Raw genomic sequence first — 15138 nt, 5'->3', positions numbered from 1 at the left:
GGAGATGACAAGAGCCTGAATCAGTACATGCGCTGCCTTCTGAGTGAGAAGAGGACGTATTCTCCTGATGTTGTAGACCAGGGGTGCCCACACTTTTCAGGCTCGCAAGCTACTTTTCAACTAACTAGGTCATGGCGAGTCTCTCATCTGTCAGAAGGTGGAAACCATCACAAGCATTCCGCTCATTGGCACTCTTGGTCATTACCTTACTGGAGTCAGCCTGGGTTGCTATGGAATGAAATTAAATGCATCTAGCAAGAATCTCTAATTAGTATTAGCATTCGTTTTGGTCATCTCTCGTGGTAGACCACGCATGCGTGACGTGACGTTATTTTTTTATCAATGGCACGCGATCGACCGGTACTGCCTTTGAGATTGACTGGTCGACAGGATCACGACCAGTCGATCGACACGATCTACAGGATCGTGTTGTTGCAGTGATGTTGGGAGTCAGGGAGAGTTGGCTGTCGAGTGTCACGCCGAGGTTCCTACCACTCAAAGTAGGCGTTAACACGGAGTTGCCAAAGTTAACAGTCAGGTCCTGGGTAGGAAACCCTTTCCCGGAAAGAGAAGTAGTTCAGTCTTGTCAGGGTTTCAGATGGTGAGCGGATCCACTGAGAGATGTCAGTCAGACAGGCAGAGATGCTTCCACCTGAGTGTCCAAGAGAGGAAAGGAGAGAATTAGTTGGGTGTCATCAGCATAGCTGTGGTAGGAGAAGCCATGCGAGCGAATGACAGCGCAGACAGAGTTGGTGTAGAGCGAGAAGAGCAGGGGACCGAAGACGGAACCCCAAGGTACTCCAGTAGTAAGAGGACAAGGTTCTGACACAGATCCTCTCCAGGTTACCCGGTAGGTGCGGCCATCAAGGTAGGACGAGAGAAGGGAGAGAGCGGAGCCTGTGACACCAAGTTCCTGAGCGGAGGAGATAAGGATCTGGTGGTTTACTGTGTCAAATGCAGCAGAGAGGTCCAGAAGACTTGAGCAGTGTGGAGGTTGTTACGGTAGAGAGTTAGGAGGAGAGTTGAAGATAGCATCTAATCTAATGGCATCTTTATTTTGAATAAGAAGATATTTTCAATGTTTTTATCAAAACAAATGACACAGAAACAAAAATAGGTCATAACAGCTTCATACATCGATCTAACTGTCATATTATTAATTAATATATCCTAAAATGTGACTGTTTAAATGTGTTTTTTCACACAAGAGAGGAGAAACAACGTTTAGAACAGGGGTATCAAGGCCACCAACATGATACAATAACCTCTAAATCTGTGTCCCAGTCGTCCAGTTATACTCCCTATTTATACAACACTTGGCAGCTAATCAGAAATTACAAAATCATCAAAGACAAAATCAAATTGGATTTTTGTTAAAGAACATGTTGAAACGCAAACATACCTAACATGAGCCCCACCTTCCTGTTTGGAAAAGATCACTAAACCTCTTAACTTTCATCCTTCAGGTGTACATCACCCGTACATCATCCTGTGCGAGGCTGGGAGTCCCTTTTCCAGATGTGTCCAGGGTTGTCTGAACAAACAGGGAGACAGTTGGACACTTCATTACCCAGGGTCCTTTGCGGTTTGTCGTACAGGCTGTTCCCAATATACACTCACCTAAAGGATTATTAGGAACACCTGTTCAATTTCTCATTAATGCAATTATCTAATCAACCAATCACATGGCAGTTGCTTCAATGCATTTAGGGGTGTGGTCCTGGTCAAGACAATCTCCTGAACTCCAAACTGAATGTCAGAATGGGAAAGAAAGGTGATTTAAGCAACTTTGAGCGTGGCGTGGTTGTTGGTGCCAGACGGGCCGGTCTGAGTATTTCACAATCTGCTCAGTTACTGGGATTTTTACGCACAACCATTTCTAGGTTTTACAAAGAATGGTGTTAAAAGGGAAAAATATCCAGTATATAGTTTGTGCTAAAATGGGTCCTCTTTTAACATTCAACCTGACTTATTAATTTTGATTAACTATAAAGTGGAATTATATTCAGAGTGTTGGTTTCTTCTAGGTCATTGAAGCTCAGTTAAACACAAGCAGGCAGTGAATGTGTCTCTGCAAGCAGTGCATCAATCTAACTTCGCCTTTGTTTCTTCTTTTGGGCTACAGAGAGGATCATCCCAATCCGCAGTGAACACCTGGGTCCGGTTTTTCAAAAGTAATCCACTAGGATTTTGGATAACGGATTAGATCAAATCTTGAAAATTGATTTTTCAAAAGAAAAACTAATTACATAATCTGATTAGATCACGTAATCAAATCTTGGTTTTGATCCGAATCAAACCTTTAGTTTGGGTCTTTTTTTGTAGGATTTGGATCATTTTGATCCAAAAAATCTGGATTAAACTGATCCCATCAGAAGGGTGGATTTCATGCCCAAAATTTGATAAACTTTAAAAATGTATCAAATAATACTATATTTGGATCATGCAGTATCTTACAAGATATCCTATTTATTCAATGTAGAATATCTGTTTGCAAGCATCTGCCTGTGCAAGGGTTATGTTGCATGCTTTCTGTGGTTCCGCTCTCAGGTAATTAAGGCATGCAAAGCGCCTCTTAAGAACTCCATTTAAACGCTCAATTGCACATCTCTCACCACATCACACACAGCTGATTTCACCACTCCCATATAGTCACCAACACTTTGATAGAAAGTCCCACATGCATAAAATCGGAGAGCAATGAGGATCTGGTCTCTCCACATCAGATGAGGAAGTCTGAAATTATTGTGGAGTATTTGACATTAAGTCTTTTTTTTTAATTCAATACATCTGTATTTGAAACTTGTTATAAACTCGGATCTCGGATTGGTCTCGGATGAGCAGTCTGCTGGAGGAGGATGGAGTCTGGTTTTCTTGTTTTTAGTTTTTTTTAAATGTGTGTGTTTTCATTTCAAATAGAAATAAACTTATATTGACCCCACACTGGCTATTCTACTGGTTGCTCTTTACATATCTATACTTCTACATTGTGATTTCCTATCCTGTTTGATCCAATCCGATGTTGCTTTGAAAAACTGGCTCAAAAGTAAGCTGGATTACGTGATCACGGATCGCAAGAAAGAGGATTACTAAATACGGATCAACTTGATCCGGATTTTGAAAAACCGGGCCCTGAGGATACAAGTCCTGAAGCAGAAGGTCCCGAACCGCTCCGCTTCCTGTTGATTTACCATCAGCTTTATTTAATATTTCCTGATGTTGACTGAAATATGTGCCAACCTTTTGTAATACGTTATACCTTATTTTTTTTAAATGGATTTCTGGCAGATACAGTTGCTGGCAATTTGTCTTTGAACTTTGTAATAAAATACCGTAACTCATACAATTGTACTGTGTTTATCTCTGAGAAAGACCTTAATTAGGTTCAAAATGAATGCTGTTTTTAAAAAAACATACCGTATTGTCTTATACAAACAAAACGGTAATTTACCGTTGTCGGGATCTCTAATCCCCCCCGAGTTGGTTGATGAGAAGGATCGCAACACGGTGATCAATTAAAGTCAAAAAGTTAACATTTATTTAGAAGAGAAAAAGATGACATGAGCAATTCTCCGCAGATATCTGGCTCTAACTATTGCTTGCAAGCAGGAGGTCGACCACACCAGCACGTATCTCAGCGCTCAGTGTAATGGAGTCCCCGAGCGGTAAAAACGCTGAGTGCAAAGCAGGTCGAGATAAGGTTGAGATAAGAACCCATCCAGACACCCGATTGGTTTTCTCCGCGATGCGCCGGCCGATCGGAGCGACACCGGGTGGGAAAAGTGGTCGGTGGAAAGTTGGTATTTAGCGACACGGACCCTCCTCCTCTTCCTCCTCCTCCTCTTCCTCCTCCTCCTCTTCCTCCTCCTCCTCTTCCTCACGCAGATTCCATTAGATGAGTTTCATGACCGTGGGTTTGTCTTAAATGTTTGATTGGGAGTCTGGCACACGGCGACTTGCAAGCAGCGTATTAAATAAAGTGACGTGTGTCTTAATGCGGCTTTGGAAAGGAACACAAAGGGATTCTGTATTCGCTCATAAAGCCTGAACACGTTATGGTTATTTGGCCAATGTTTTGATAACCGACCGCTGCCAGTTCAATGTTTCCCATCATTATAAACTGGTGTTTTTGACGTAAAAATGTATACGAAAATCTTGAACATACAAATTCGTAGTGATACATAAGAAATAGATACGGACTGCAACTGATGACGTCACCCTGTTCAAAGTGAACGGGGAGCTGCGCCCCGTAAACACACTTTGTGACGTCTAACGATGTAAAATAAACGTGTTATGATTGCGTTTTTAACGAGAAATGAATGTTAACTTGTAAGAATAGAATACTAACCCTAACCCCCTCAAAAAATCCAACATGGCGGAGAGACGTTCACTCAAGAATCCGACATGGTCCGCCATGTTGTTCACTCAAGGGGCGTGGTTAACCACCGCCAGTTCCCGTGTATTGTTACCAATTTGTATGTTCAAGATTTTCGTACACATTTTTATGAACAGGTTTTGGAGATGTGATCTGCAGACGCCTTCTGATCACATAACGGACTGACGTGTTGTGTGAGCGAGGTTACGCGTTAAGAGTTTGTCCTTAATGGAATTTCTTACATTAATTTTATACTTTAAGTAGTTTTGAAACCAGTACTTTTATACTTTTACTTAAGTAAAAAGCTTGAGTTGGTACTTAAACTTCTACAGGAGTCTTTTTAAACCCTAGTATCTGTACTTCAATTGAGTAATGAATGTGAATACTTTTGACACCTCTGGGAATAAATAAAGCGAGGAGTAGAGTTAGTTCTTTGCCGGCTGGTCTCTGTTCCCCGATGTCAGCATACTAAAGTTAGCAGCATCTCGACATGGCTAATGGCTAACGGTCACTCCGATAGCTGGGGGTCTCAACCAATGGCGAGTTCAGGCGGCTTTCTTTGTTTGCATGTTGGAAGAACGATTAAAAGCTTTCCTTCCAGCGTTGAACCGCCTACCCTCACATTTCACCCTTGCATGCGGAAAACCTGTAAGTCTCCACCTGGTGGATGAATTCTGGTACTGCGCTCATCGATATGACCACAGGGCGTCCTCATACGATGGTTTATGGTTTTATTTCAACTTTAGTTTAGTTAAAAACAAGATAGAAAGATATAATTAATATATACAGTGGCATGTAAATTGAATTAAACGAGTTACCATAGAAATTTAAAATAGGTATCAGAATCATTTCTATAGATATCCTATTAAATTCTGTTTATTTTAAGAATGTCCTTTTCCGGCCCCATGCTAAGTGCGTTCACCCGAAAGCGTATATTTGTATAGCATATATATATATAGCATACACAATATAGCTGAAAATAATTAGTTATATTTAAGTTTTAAATGTAAATACATTATTTCCAAAACGCCCCTACGACAATTTATAGAACTAAAAGGACATAAATTCACTTCTCAATAAGTGATATGAAACAGTCTGTCTAGGTGGAGTAGACTCAGTGAAAATGATTTAATATTAAATTATTTACGATTTATGAGAGAAATTTGCGGTTTAAAATAAACCACATGTGCAAACACACTCAGATGTTTTTATTTATTTTTAAACAAACGGGTTTTCATAGGATGCAGAATTATTTTTTATTATTTGTGGGATTCATTTGAGGTTTTCTGAAACAAAAATACGAGCGACCACAATCCTCCACAATAACAAAGCTGGTCGGGTCAGAAGAGTCCACATCCTCTTCCTCGTTGGTTTGTGGCAGCAGTGGATTGTTGGTTTGTTTGCGCTTCATTCAACTTCATTTAAATGTCACTCATTAGTTGTTTTTACTTCTTTTTAATATGTGTGTTGTTAACATAGCAATATTGCAGGTACTTGTATATAGTCAACATCAATACATGTATAAATAAATAAACATTGATATCAGGTATTACGACTATAAACTCAAACAACGTCATTGCATTTGTGGCTTTTAGTAATATCTCTCTCTTATTGTCCTTGAGGGTTAGCGGAACCAAAGTGACCAAAACTCTGTTTCCAGTAGGACCACAACAAACGGGGACTCCCGTTGGAGCCTTTTCTCGCTGGATAACAATGTTTTTCCCTGAGTTAACACAAAAGTAATCGAAGTGGTTTAATGACAAACAATCAATTAAAAACTCGAGCACGTCGGAAGTATGTAACACTGTAGCTATGAGCAAATAGCTTGAATTATAAAACAGCCTCTCGCAACGCTAAGCTAGTTAGCTTACCGATGCTAACTTAACGCACCTTAAAAGTTGCTCAATTAATATCAGCACAGCAGTGTTACGTTAGCTTCGGTAAGTATTACAACGCACTAGTTATTATTGTGATTGATTTAAAATTGTAATTTGTGGGCTGTCAGTTGAAAGCCACGCGAGAAGTTCCAGCTAACGGAGCTAACTTAGCGCGGCTGTGTTCGTCGAAGTTGGCCAGAAAGCCTTTGCCCTGCGTTAGCTAGGAACCTTTTTAATAGACATGAAATACTCACGTTTTAATAAAACAGGACCGCTACAACATGCTGCTTAATAATAATGTGTCCAATTTGATTTGACTATTATTTTAATATGTTGTAGCTAATTTACTCAAACCTCGAGTGAGGTTTAATGATGAATTATTAATGGTAATACATTAAATGATTCATCTGTTAATCTAAATCTTGCACGATGCATTATTAGTAAATTGTTTAATTTATTTTTATTTTGAATTTCACTTCAATCCAATTATTTCAATAATAGCCACAATACTTATATTCAAACAAAATAATTTAAGTTTTCTTAACCTGGGCTTTTGTTGCACCTGATTGTCCTTATCAGCGTCTCGATGCTTCTACACCTGTTGAGAATTATTAACACTGTTTCATTGCTTTTATATTGCCAACTATTTAACTCTGTAGATACACACTGGGTAGTAAAAGGACTCAACGGCGTAGAGACTACGGAAAAAGACAAATATCTGACAGAATGAAAAGGCAAAATTATAGGAACAAATGTGAAAAGGAATATTACATCAAAGTTCAGCAATCAATGACATGATGTAGAATAAAAGTGTTTGAGGTGTTTGTCAGACCTTCTGGCACTTTGTAGCCAACGTGCTCGGGATCCTATTTCGCGGCGCTCAGTCCTCATTTGGCCTCAAACACTCGTTTCGCCCACAGAGCGTCATGGCCGCTCTCGCTCCCCCCATCCCGTCCCCTCTGGCCTCCTTCCTCTGCGCGTTGCTCCCCCGAGGATTTGCCCTGGGGCCATCGCGGCTCTGCGGGGGCCGCGTGGGGCTGTGGTGGGTCGGCCGCCCGCTGGAGGCCGGATCCCTGCTGGGGAGGGACGGGGACACGGAGTGGGCCTCCGGGGGTCACCCAGACCCGACGACCCGCAGCCGGGACGGTCATCCCGGGGAGGCAGAGAAGGTAAGAGGAAGAACAAGCACAAAGGTACGGCGCTGTGACCCCCCAGCAGCGACGCCACGACACCGAAACAAACGGTTCGCACAAAACATCTATTCAATAACCTTTTCCATTTCAGTTGCAGCTGGTTGCTCTCAAAGTTGCGAGACCAACTGCGTAAAAATTCATCTTTACCTTTTTGTATAAAGTAATTAGTTTGTCCGCTGATGTTCTAATCTCAATGAATTCAATACATATGCAAAGCACAACCGAGCTGTGTTCACTTTTAGCTCCTTCTGAGGCGGAATCCTCACTGCACGAGTAGAAAGCTTTCACATGACACCTGATGTCATCCATAGAGATCAAGCGGTTCTGCCGATGAACTTTAAAAGCATTTTATACTTTTTGATTTTATAATAGAGGGTGAAACACTGGATTTCGTGTCTTACATGAGTAGAAAATCAGTATTTTATGAATTCTTATCCTGATTAGACACATTTAAACTCTGCTCTTCAGGCTCTGATGGAAACGGCAACAAGTAAAGAATCTTCTTCTCTACAAAGAGCCGCCTGGATCACGTGAGTTGACTCACTGCTCCGAAGCTCCTTGTCCTTCCAGCCCAAATTGTACAGATGTTTTTGTTGCAAATCAACACTTGGATTGATTGTATTCATTATGGAAGTTACTGCGAGGAATCGTAACTGGTTCTGAAGCCGCCTCTATATGAAACCAGGCTCGGTCATCTCGGTCAATTTCCAGATTTGCCTGCCGGGCACCGCGAGACCAGTGGAACGTGTCGCGGCAGTGCGCCTGCGGGGAGGCGTGCGCGGCCGAGTGCGAGGAGGCGTGTCTGCACGTTTCCCGGGACATCCGGCCGGGAACCGAGCTGCTGCTGCTGCCGAGCGGAGGCGACGCCGAGGGAGAGAGTCCGACAACCGACCCACCCGGTAAGGTCATCCTATCCTAACCCCGTCAGATGTTTGCCCGCGTCAGTCCACTTCCTGTTCACTCCACCTGGAGGAGCAAGAGGGACGTTAACCTCCAGCCGTGTTCAGCTGAGGAACCACTTTATTGTTAAATGAAATCTCCTTTATGTGAACACAACGGGGGCGTTGATGAGCGTCGACCGCTCTGATGAAAGCGAATAAAGTCAGAAAAATACACTGTGAAGCTGGAGTACATTGTTGCTCATCCATGTGCCGTGATCGACATTAAGGACGAGCTTTATGCACAGTCCCCCCCCACCACCCACCCCCCCCCCACCCAGCAGCGTCAGACCCGCTGCTTTTCCTATTAAACTTGTGCCCTTCTTCTGCGCTGACGATTTAAACCAGCCTATAATCCTCAGAAGCTTTTCCAAAACCCATAATGACGGCTAAATGAAAGATAATAAGAGGAGAAACAATTGATCCATGCGGGGAGAGTTCGCAGATACTAATGAGATTCCAAGGGAGCAAAAGAAAGCCGTGATTGAGGCGACGAGGACCATAACGAGCATTAATAAAAAGCAATGAAAGAATTAATCAAAAAAACAGCTGGTTGGTTTGAATGTAAATTCTACCAGAAAACCCCCCCCAGGCAAGATGCAATATTTAATGTAATTACTGTGCATAAATATAAGTAGTAAAGAAAAGAAATGCGTTTAAGGGAAATGTTATTGCTTTAAATGTCACTATTATGTGGAGCGAACATTTTTATTTAGTTAATAAAGTTCTACTTCATGTATTTGACAGATACAATTACTAGTTACTAGCAGTTACTATCTTTAAAAACTGTGCGAGAGAGTAATATTGTTCTATTAATGACATTCTAAATCACTGGTGTCAAACTCAAGGCACGCGGGCCGGATTTGGCCCGCCGGTGGGGTCTGGTGCGGCCCGCCGGATGACTTTTGTCCAGTACAATTTTGCTAATGTGAGTCGGGTAGATGAGTTGGATTGAAAAGTATCTTGCGAGCCGTCGACCGGACCGTCATTTTTAAAGGTCTGGCCCACTTGAGATCAAAGTGAGTTTCTCACCCCTGTTCTAAATATTGAGTTTAAACCTGCTGCTGAACATTATCTCTGAAATCAACAGACGTGGAGGCGGAGCACAACAGACACTCCGGCGCCGACCTTCCTTCCATTCGCGAGACAGAAGACAGACTGAAGGAAGAGGAGGAAAAGCAAGAAGAAGAAGAAGAAGAAGGAAGACCAAAGTCTATCAAGAGAAATCATGCAACCAACCGCACGAGGAACCGGAGGGTCAAGAGAACTCGGCGCGACGTCCCAGCGGGTGACGGACAGACGGGCGGAGGACGTCACGTCCCGCCTCCTCCTCCTCTTCCTCCTGCGGACGGAAGCGCCCCCGTCCGCTGCAGCTCGCGCCTCGCCTCCAAACCGCGGCGCGTTCACCGTCCGGCCGTGTCCCTCGCAGAGGGGGCGGGGCCCAAGGCCGTGCGCGTCACCAAGGAGACGGGTCTCTCGTGGGACCCGGAGGTCAGAGAGCGGCGGCACAGGTGCTCCACCTGCGGGAAGAAGTTCTACCAGATGGGCCACCTGAAGAAGCACCAGTTCAGCCACACGGAGGAGAAACCCTTCAGCTGCCAGGAGTGTGGGAAGAACTACACCTCCTCCGAGAGCTTCAGAGCCCACCAGGTACCGGCTGGGACCACGAGCTGCATGTAGGCCTCTCTGTTGTAGTTTTATGACATTTACAAATACATATTGTTTGCATGGTGTCCTTGGCTTCCCTGACATTCTACAAATGGGGGAAAAAAATGTACCTTTTCTAAATTACCTCTATTATATTTGCCATTTGTGGCCTGTTTGGCAACATCTACCCCGACATTGTCAGATGATATTTCCTTTTTCCTCCTCCTTTCTCCGCTGCTCTCGAGCCTTTTTTATCAGACGATGTCTGTATGATTTTATCGTCTTCAAAACAAGGACTTGACGCTAAATGGCCTCAGCCTCGTAACGAGGTCGCGATGAGTGCGTAACAAGGGCGCGACGAGGCTCTTAACGAGGGCGCATCCGCCGTTTCGTTTGCAGATGAGTCACCGCGGCGAGCGGCCCTTCTCCTGCCCCCTCTGCGAGAAGTCCTACGGCCTGAAGCGGGACCTCAAGGAGCACCTGGTCCTGCACAGCGGGGAGAAACCCTACGTCTGCGAGCACTGCGGCAAAGCGTTCGCCCGCCGGCCCTCGCTGCGCATCCACCGCCTCTCTCACTGCAGCAGGAAGGCCCACACCCAGTCTCCGAAGGTAGGCTGTGGGGGGGGGGTCAGACCTCCTCAGGGGACCCTCACCACCCTTCTACGAGTGGAGTTCTTACCCTTCTGATCTACGGGTGGAGAAAACTACGGCAGGATCAGATCAAAGAAACCTTCATTGATCCCCAGCAGGGGAGTTTTAGTTTTTGTACAGAAATATTACAGCTGCAGAAATTAAAATTAAAAAATTGAAAGTTGTATAAAATGTGGAGAAAAAAAACAAGCGCTTTTAGGGACCAAAGTGGAGTGACAGTGGAGTGTTTAATAGCTGCAGCTTCAACGAGTTTTTGTTCAAAGTGTGTATCAGACCGATGACAGGAAGCAATGCATAACATTATTTAAATGAGATTCAAATCCAGCGGGAAGCACAATGAGCCGCTCAGCGTGTGAAGCAGCACGATGTGGGTGGAGTAAAGATTCAACATTAGGTATAAATAAAGACAATTAAAGCAGACACACAATAGCGTCAGAGCCCCGATGTGTTCGAGCAATGCTTCAATTATTGGGATATTTCTGCAGCTTTGAGCATAAAAGGTCAGTAGTCTGTACGGTCTGTTCCAGATGACCTGAACACGTCAGGCCTCGAAGACCAGCAACGTCTTCTTTAATTTAAATAACTGAACAAAAAACAGAATAAACTAAGCAGTAAATATGTGTATTTATAAGCCCTAAAATCTGTAACATATTAATATAATGTTAAATTATGATATGTATGTAATATGATATGTTGTAATGTGAAATATAGTATTAATTTAGTATAGAACGGAAATGGTGATACAATATAATTTAGTATTTAATGCAATATTATATGGGTGTAATATAATGACGGCAATAAAGCTGGATTTAAAAATCTTTCAGAAAATCAGTTCCATAAATATTTTAAGAGGTAAAAAAGCACAGCGAGTTATAATGAATAAAAAATAACTTTTGCTGGTTTACAGTGTAAAAGTCTGAAGGTGAGTGTGTGACGACATCTTGCTCATCGCTGTTTTAATAAGATGGACAGTGGGCGGCCTGATCGATTCGCTTTTTAATGTGCAGCATTTCTCCTGAAATCCGGCCTTATCGATGTGGAGCAGCTGCTTGCTTTTCGCCTTCCTGGCAGCTATTTCAGAATTTTAAACAAATTGTGTTTCTGACTCTGCACCGTTCAGCGCAAAAACCTCAAAACCTTTCACGTAACGTCCTCAAATTAGCCGCGGGTCTCCTTTTTCCTCCCGGAACCCGAGAAGAACAAAGACCGCCTTTTGATTTACCCCGTTCAAAGGATTTATTTCTCCCCTAAGGTGCAGTGCACGGTCTGTCAGAAGCTGCTGGCTAACTCGGGCTCTCTGAAGAACCACATGAAGCTCCACACGGGAGAGAAACCCCACGTCTGTCAGCACTGTGGGAGGAGCTTCAGTCAGAAAGGTAATGTCAGAGCCCCTCAGACTGACTTCTGGGGGGCGTCAGTGGTCGGTTCTCCTCTCATTCGTTAGTGCTCCGAACACTTTGAACTGAGCTCTGAGCTAATCTGAGCTAATCTGAGCTCTGAGCTAATCTGATGTTTTTCACGACTGTCCGTCTCTCAGGGAACCTGGACTCCCATCTGAGGACTCACAGCGGGGAGAAGCCGTTTCCCTGCAGCGAGTGCGACCGCAGCTTCTCGCAGATGCCGGACCTCCGTCGGCACATGGTCTCGCACGGGGGCCGAGGCTTCCTCTGCAGCTACTGCGGGAAGTCGCTGAGCGACGTGCACACCCTGAAGTCCCACGAGAGGCTGCACACGGGAGAAAGACCCCATCGCTGCCACCTGTGTGGGAAAGGTTAGCACGCCGCGGCGCAATTTCAAAATCTCGCCAAAACGCGTTTTGGGTCAGAAATCACAGAATTTCACCCAGATGTCCATCTGGATAAAGCGATGGAACTTTGGATGTTACATCACAGATGTGATTTGCAGCCTTCGCCTGCATCATTTAACCCCAAACAACACATTCAAGCAAATGTGTACTTTAAAAACATGTCATTTTTCTTACAGAACCTTTGAAAACTGAGAGAGTCAATTACGCAAAGCAGTGAACTCTGTCTCGTCTGATCCCGGGAAAGGAAACCGTCATTAGGAACGCATCACTGCGCCTCATTTCTTAACCTCGGTGACGCGTTCTTTCATCACGTCACAGACAAATAACTCCGAATGTGGATTCATCCGCGACTGCAAATAGTCCTCACTGACTGCTCTATTTCGGGTTTATTTAGAATTACAGTTGCCGGCTGTTTTAGGAGATTACAGATCCTTTAAAAAAAGTTTTACTATACGTTTCTGTTTTTGAAGATTATGTCAATAGACTGATTCACATTGTTTGTTGAACACATGACAAAACCCCAACAAATAAAGCATAAATGCATTTAATTAAAGACACTTAAGTTAAAATGACATTTTAGGTCCATAGATATTTAAAAAGAATAACGTTTTCATGGTTTGTTGTTTAATTTTTCTCTCAGGCTACACGTTGGCCACCAGGCTGCGGAGACACGTTAAGTCGTCCCACCAGGTGGAGAAGCCGTACAGCTGCCACTGCGGCGCCTCGTACACTGTGAGACAAAGTCTGCAGCGGCACCAAGCTCAGCACCGGGCCGAGGGCGGCGCTCGGGACGAGGCGGCGGCGGGGAAAGACGACCGAGAGGAGGAGGAGGAGGAGGAGGAGGAGGAGGAGGAGGAGGCGGCGGCTTCGGCTTCCAGCTCCGGCCACCACAGGCCGATCAGAGGCCGACCCAAGAGGACCCCGCTCCCCCGGGGGGAAGGAGAGCGGGAGGAGGGGCGAGTGAGGCGGAGCGGGGGGCGAGGGAAGGAAACGAGGGCAGAGACGGGAGGAGACGAGGAGGTCCCGGGCAGCACCGGCCACGTCGTGTACGTCCACGCGGACGGCTTGGCCGCGGGGCATCGGCTGGTGGAGGTGGTGATATCGGACGACACGGAGCAGTGCATTGTGGTCCACGGGCAGCCGACCGTTGGAGAGCTGCTGGTCCTACAGGAGGACGGCGGCGGGCTCTGCTCTGTGGCGCAGACGGTTGAGATAAACTCAATAACATCTGGTGCCTTCTACGAGACAGATGTTGGATGAGGAAACGTCTGATTTTGCGGCTTCAAATTAAAAATCACTCGATTTAAAACAAAACTTTGGTGGCCTTTCATTGTGAAGCATTTCTACGACGGCAGAAGAAGAGTCAGCACCAAAAGTAGCCGGACGCTTATTGCGAAGGACCTACATTAAGTTGTGCTGAAGGGGAAAAGAGCCCGACGGGAAATCAAAAATATTTCTCGGCCTCATCCAATCGCACAGTCACATTAAAGTCGCATTAAAAAGAGAAACCTGGGAGACCGACCTCATCTGCGTGTCTTTATTCTTTGCATATCGCCTCCACAGAGCACAGCTCATTAGATGCGATGAGCCGCCGGTGGTAAGCGGTGGAAGGAGGTGAGAGACGTGGACTAAGTGGAGTCCTGCCCCCCCCCCACTTACAGGACAACCTGTTCAAAACACACACCCAGAGAAACAAAATAAAACCCGGGTGTAGCTGCTTCTGTACCCGAGCATCAGGGGTGTTGCTTTTGTTTCGTCTCAGGGCTCCTTGCGCACAGTCAACACTTTCAAAGTATTTTCCCAAAAGCAATCAAACACCTTCAGAGGAAACAGAACAAGTTTCATTTGCTCCCAATTGTGTCTGTGAAGTTCTTCTGAAAAGGATGTGATGCAGCCTGGTGAGTTTTGACGTGAATGAGCTTTTAATCGCTGCGTTGTTTGTCAGCAGCCGGTGGTGAGGTCACTTCAGAGGCGTTTGGGCCCCGGGGCTCTGGTTCGTTGGCTTGTTCTCATCACGATGCTCATAATTACGTGTTAATGAAAACTCAACTGCTGGGTTTGGCTCCTGGTTTTCTTTTGAAAGAAGAAAAAGGCTTTTAAAATGAAAATGACCCATGTTTCAACCGATGCTGATGTTAAGAGTTTACATAAAAACGTAATACAAATTAAACATTTATTGCTATATTTAGTTTAAATTTAAATTAGTTACACAACACTGACATTTCCATTGTTGCTTTTTAAAGGTTATAGTTTATTATCATAGTAAATGAAGCACCGTTATCATTCACATGGATCTAAATGAATCCTTTTAGCTCCGGTTTGGTCTCCACCAACGCCCCTTAATGTCCCAGTGGATAAATTCATCACAGCTGTTTAAAATCCTGTTGTATCCTCTTATCTTATAGTGTTTCATATAAAACCCTAAAGAATATTGATATCGGTCCGCGGTTCAAGGGGACCTTTGTTGCACGACAACGCGCCTCATTGTTTCTCGTCTCTCCATCGTTAGCTTCTACATCTGGGTTCAGAACAAAATCAATTTGTATCTCTTTGCTCCCATTAGTGGTGATCAGTCGATCAGGAATGAGAAACATTTATTATATTTATTGTCGGGGTGAGAGGGGTCGGCTACAATGTTTTTAGCCCGCTT

At 44.4% G+C, this 15138-nt stretch overlaps 1 protein-coding gene across 4 annotated transcripts; it reads left to right on the top strand.

The window, feature by feature from the left end:
• Positions 1 to 6026: 6026 nt before the first annotated feature.
• Positions 6027 to 14005, top strand: znf408 (zinc finger protein 408). 4 transcript variants are annotated; one of them, XM_040167861.2, is made up of 9 exons: positions 6027 to 6315; positions 7173 to 7421; positions 7914 to 7975; positions 8157 to 8344; positions 9474 to 10033; positions 10430 to 10639; positions 11934 to 12057; positions 12219 to 12452; positions 13129 to 14005. In XM_040167861.2, the coding sequence occupies exons 2-9, from the start codon at positions 7179 to 7181 to the stop codon at positions 13746 to 13748; spliced, it is 2241 nt and encodes a 746-aa protein (XP_040023795.2). In that variant the 5' UTR covers positions 6027 to 6315; positions 7173 to 7178; the 3' UTR covers positions 13749 to 14005. The 4 variants fall into 4 exon arrangements, with proteins under 4 accessions (XP_040023795.2, XP_040023805.2, XP_040023785.2 ...); XM_040167871.2 differs by having other exon boundaries at positions 6041 to 6169; XM_040167851.2 differs by lacking the exon at positions 6027 to 6315 and adding an exon at positions 6535 to 6638.
• Positions 14006 to 15138: the final 1133 nt, after the last annotated feature.

This window comes from Gasterosteus aculeatus, chromosome 12 (assembly GCF_964276395.1).
Source record: "Gasterosteus aculeatus chromosome 12, fGasAcu3.hap1.1, whole genome shotgun sequence".
NCBI lineage: Eukaryota > Metazoa > Chordata > Actinopteri > Perciformes > Gasterosteidae > Gasterosteus > Gasterosteus aculeatus.
The sequence above is the reverse complement of the archived record's forward strand: the minus strand, read 5'-3'. Positions and strand labels throughout refer to the sequence as shown.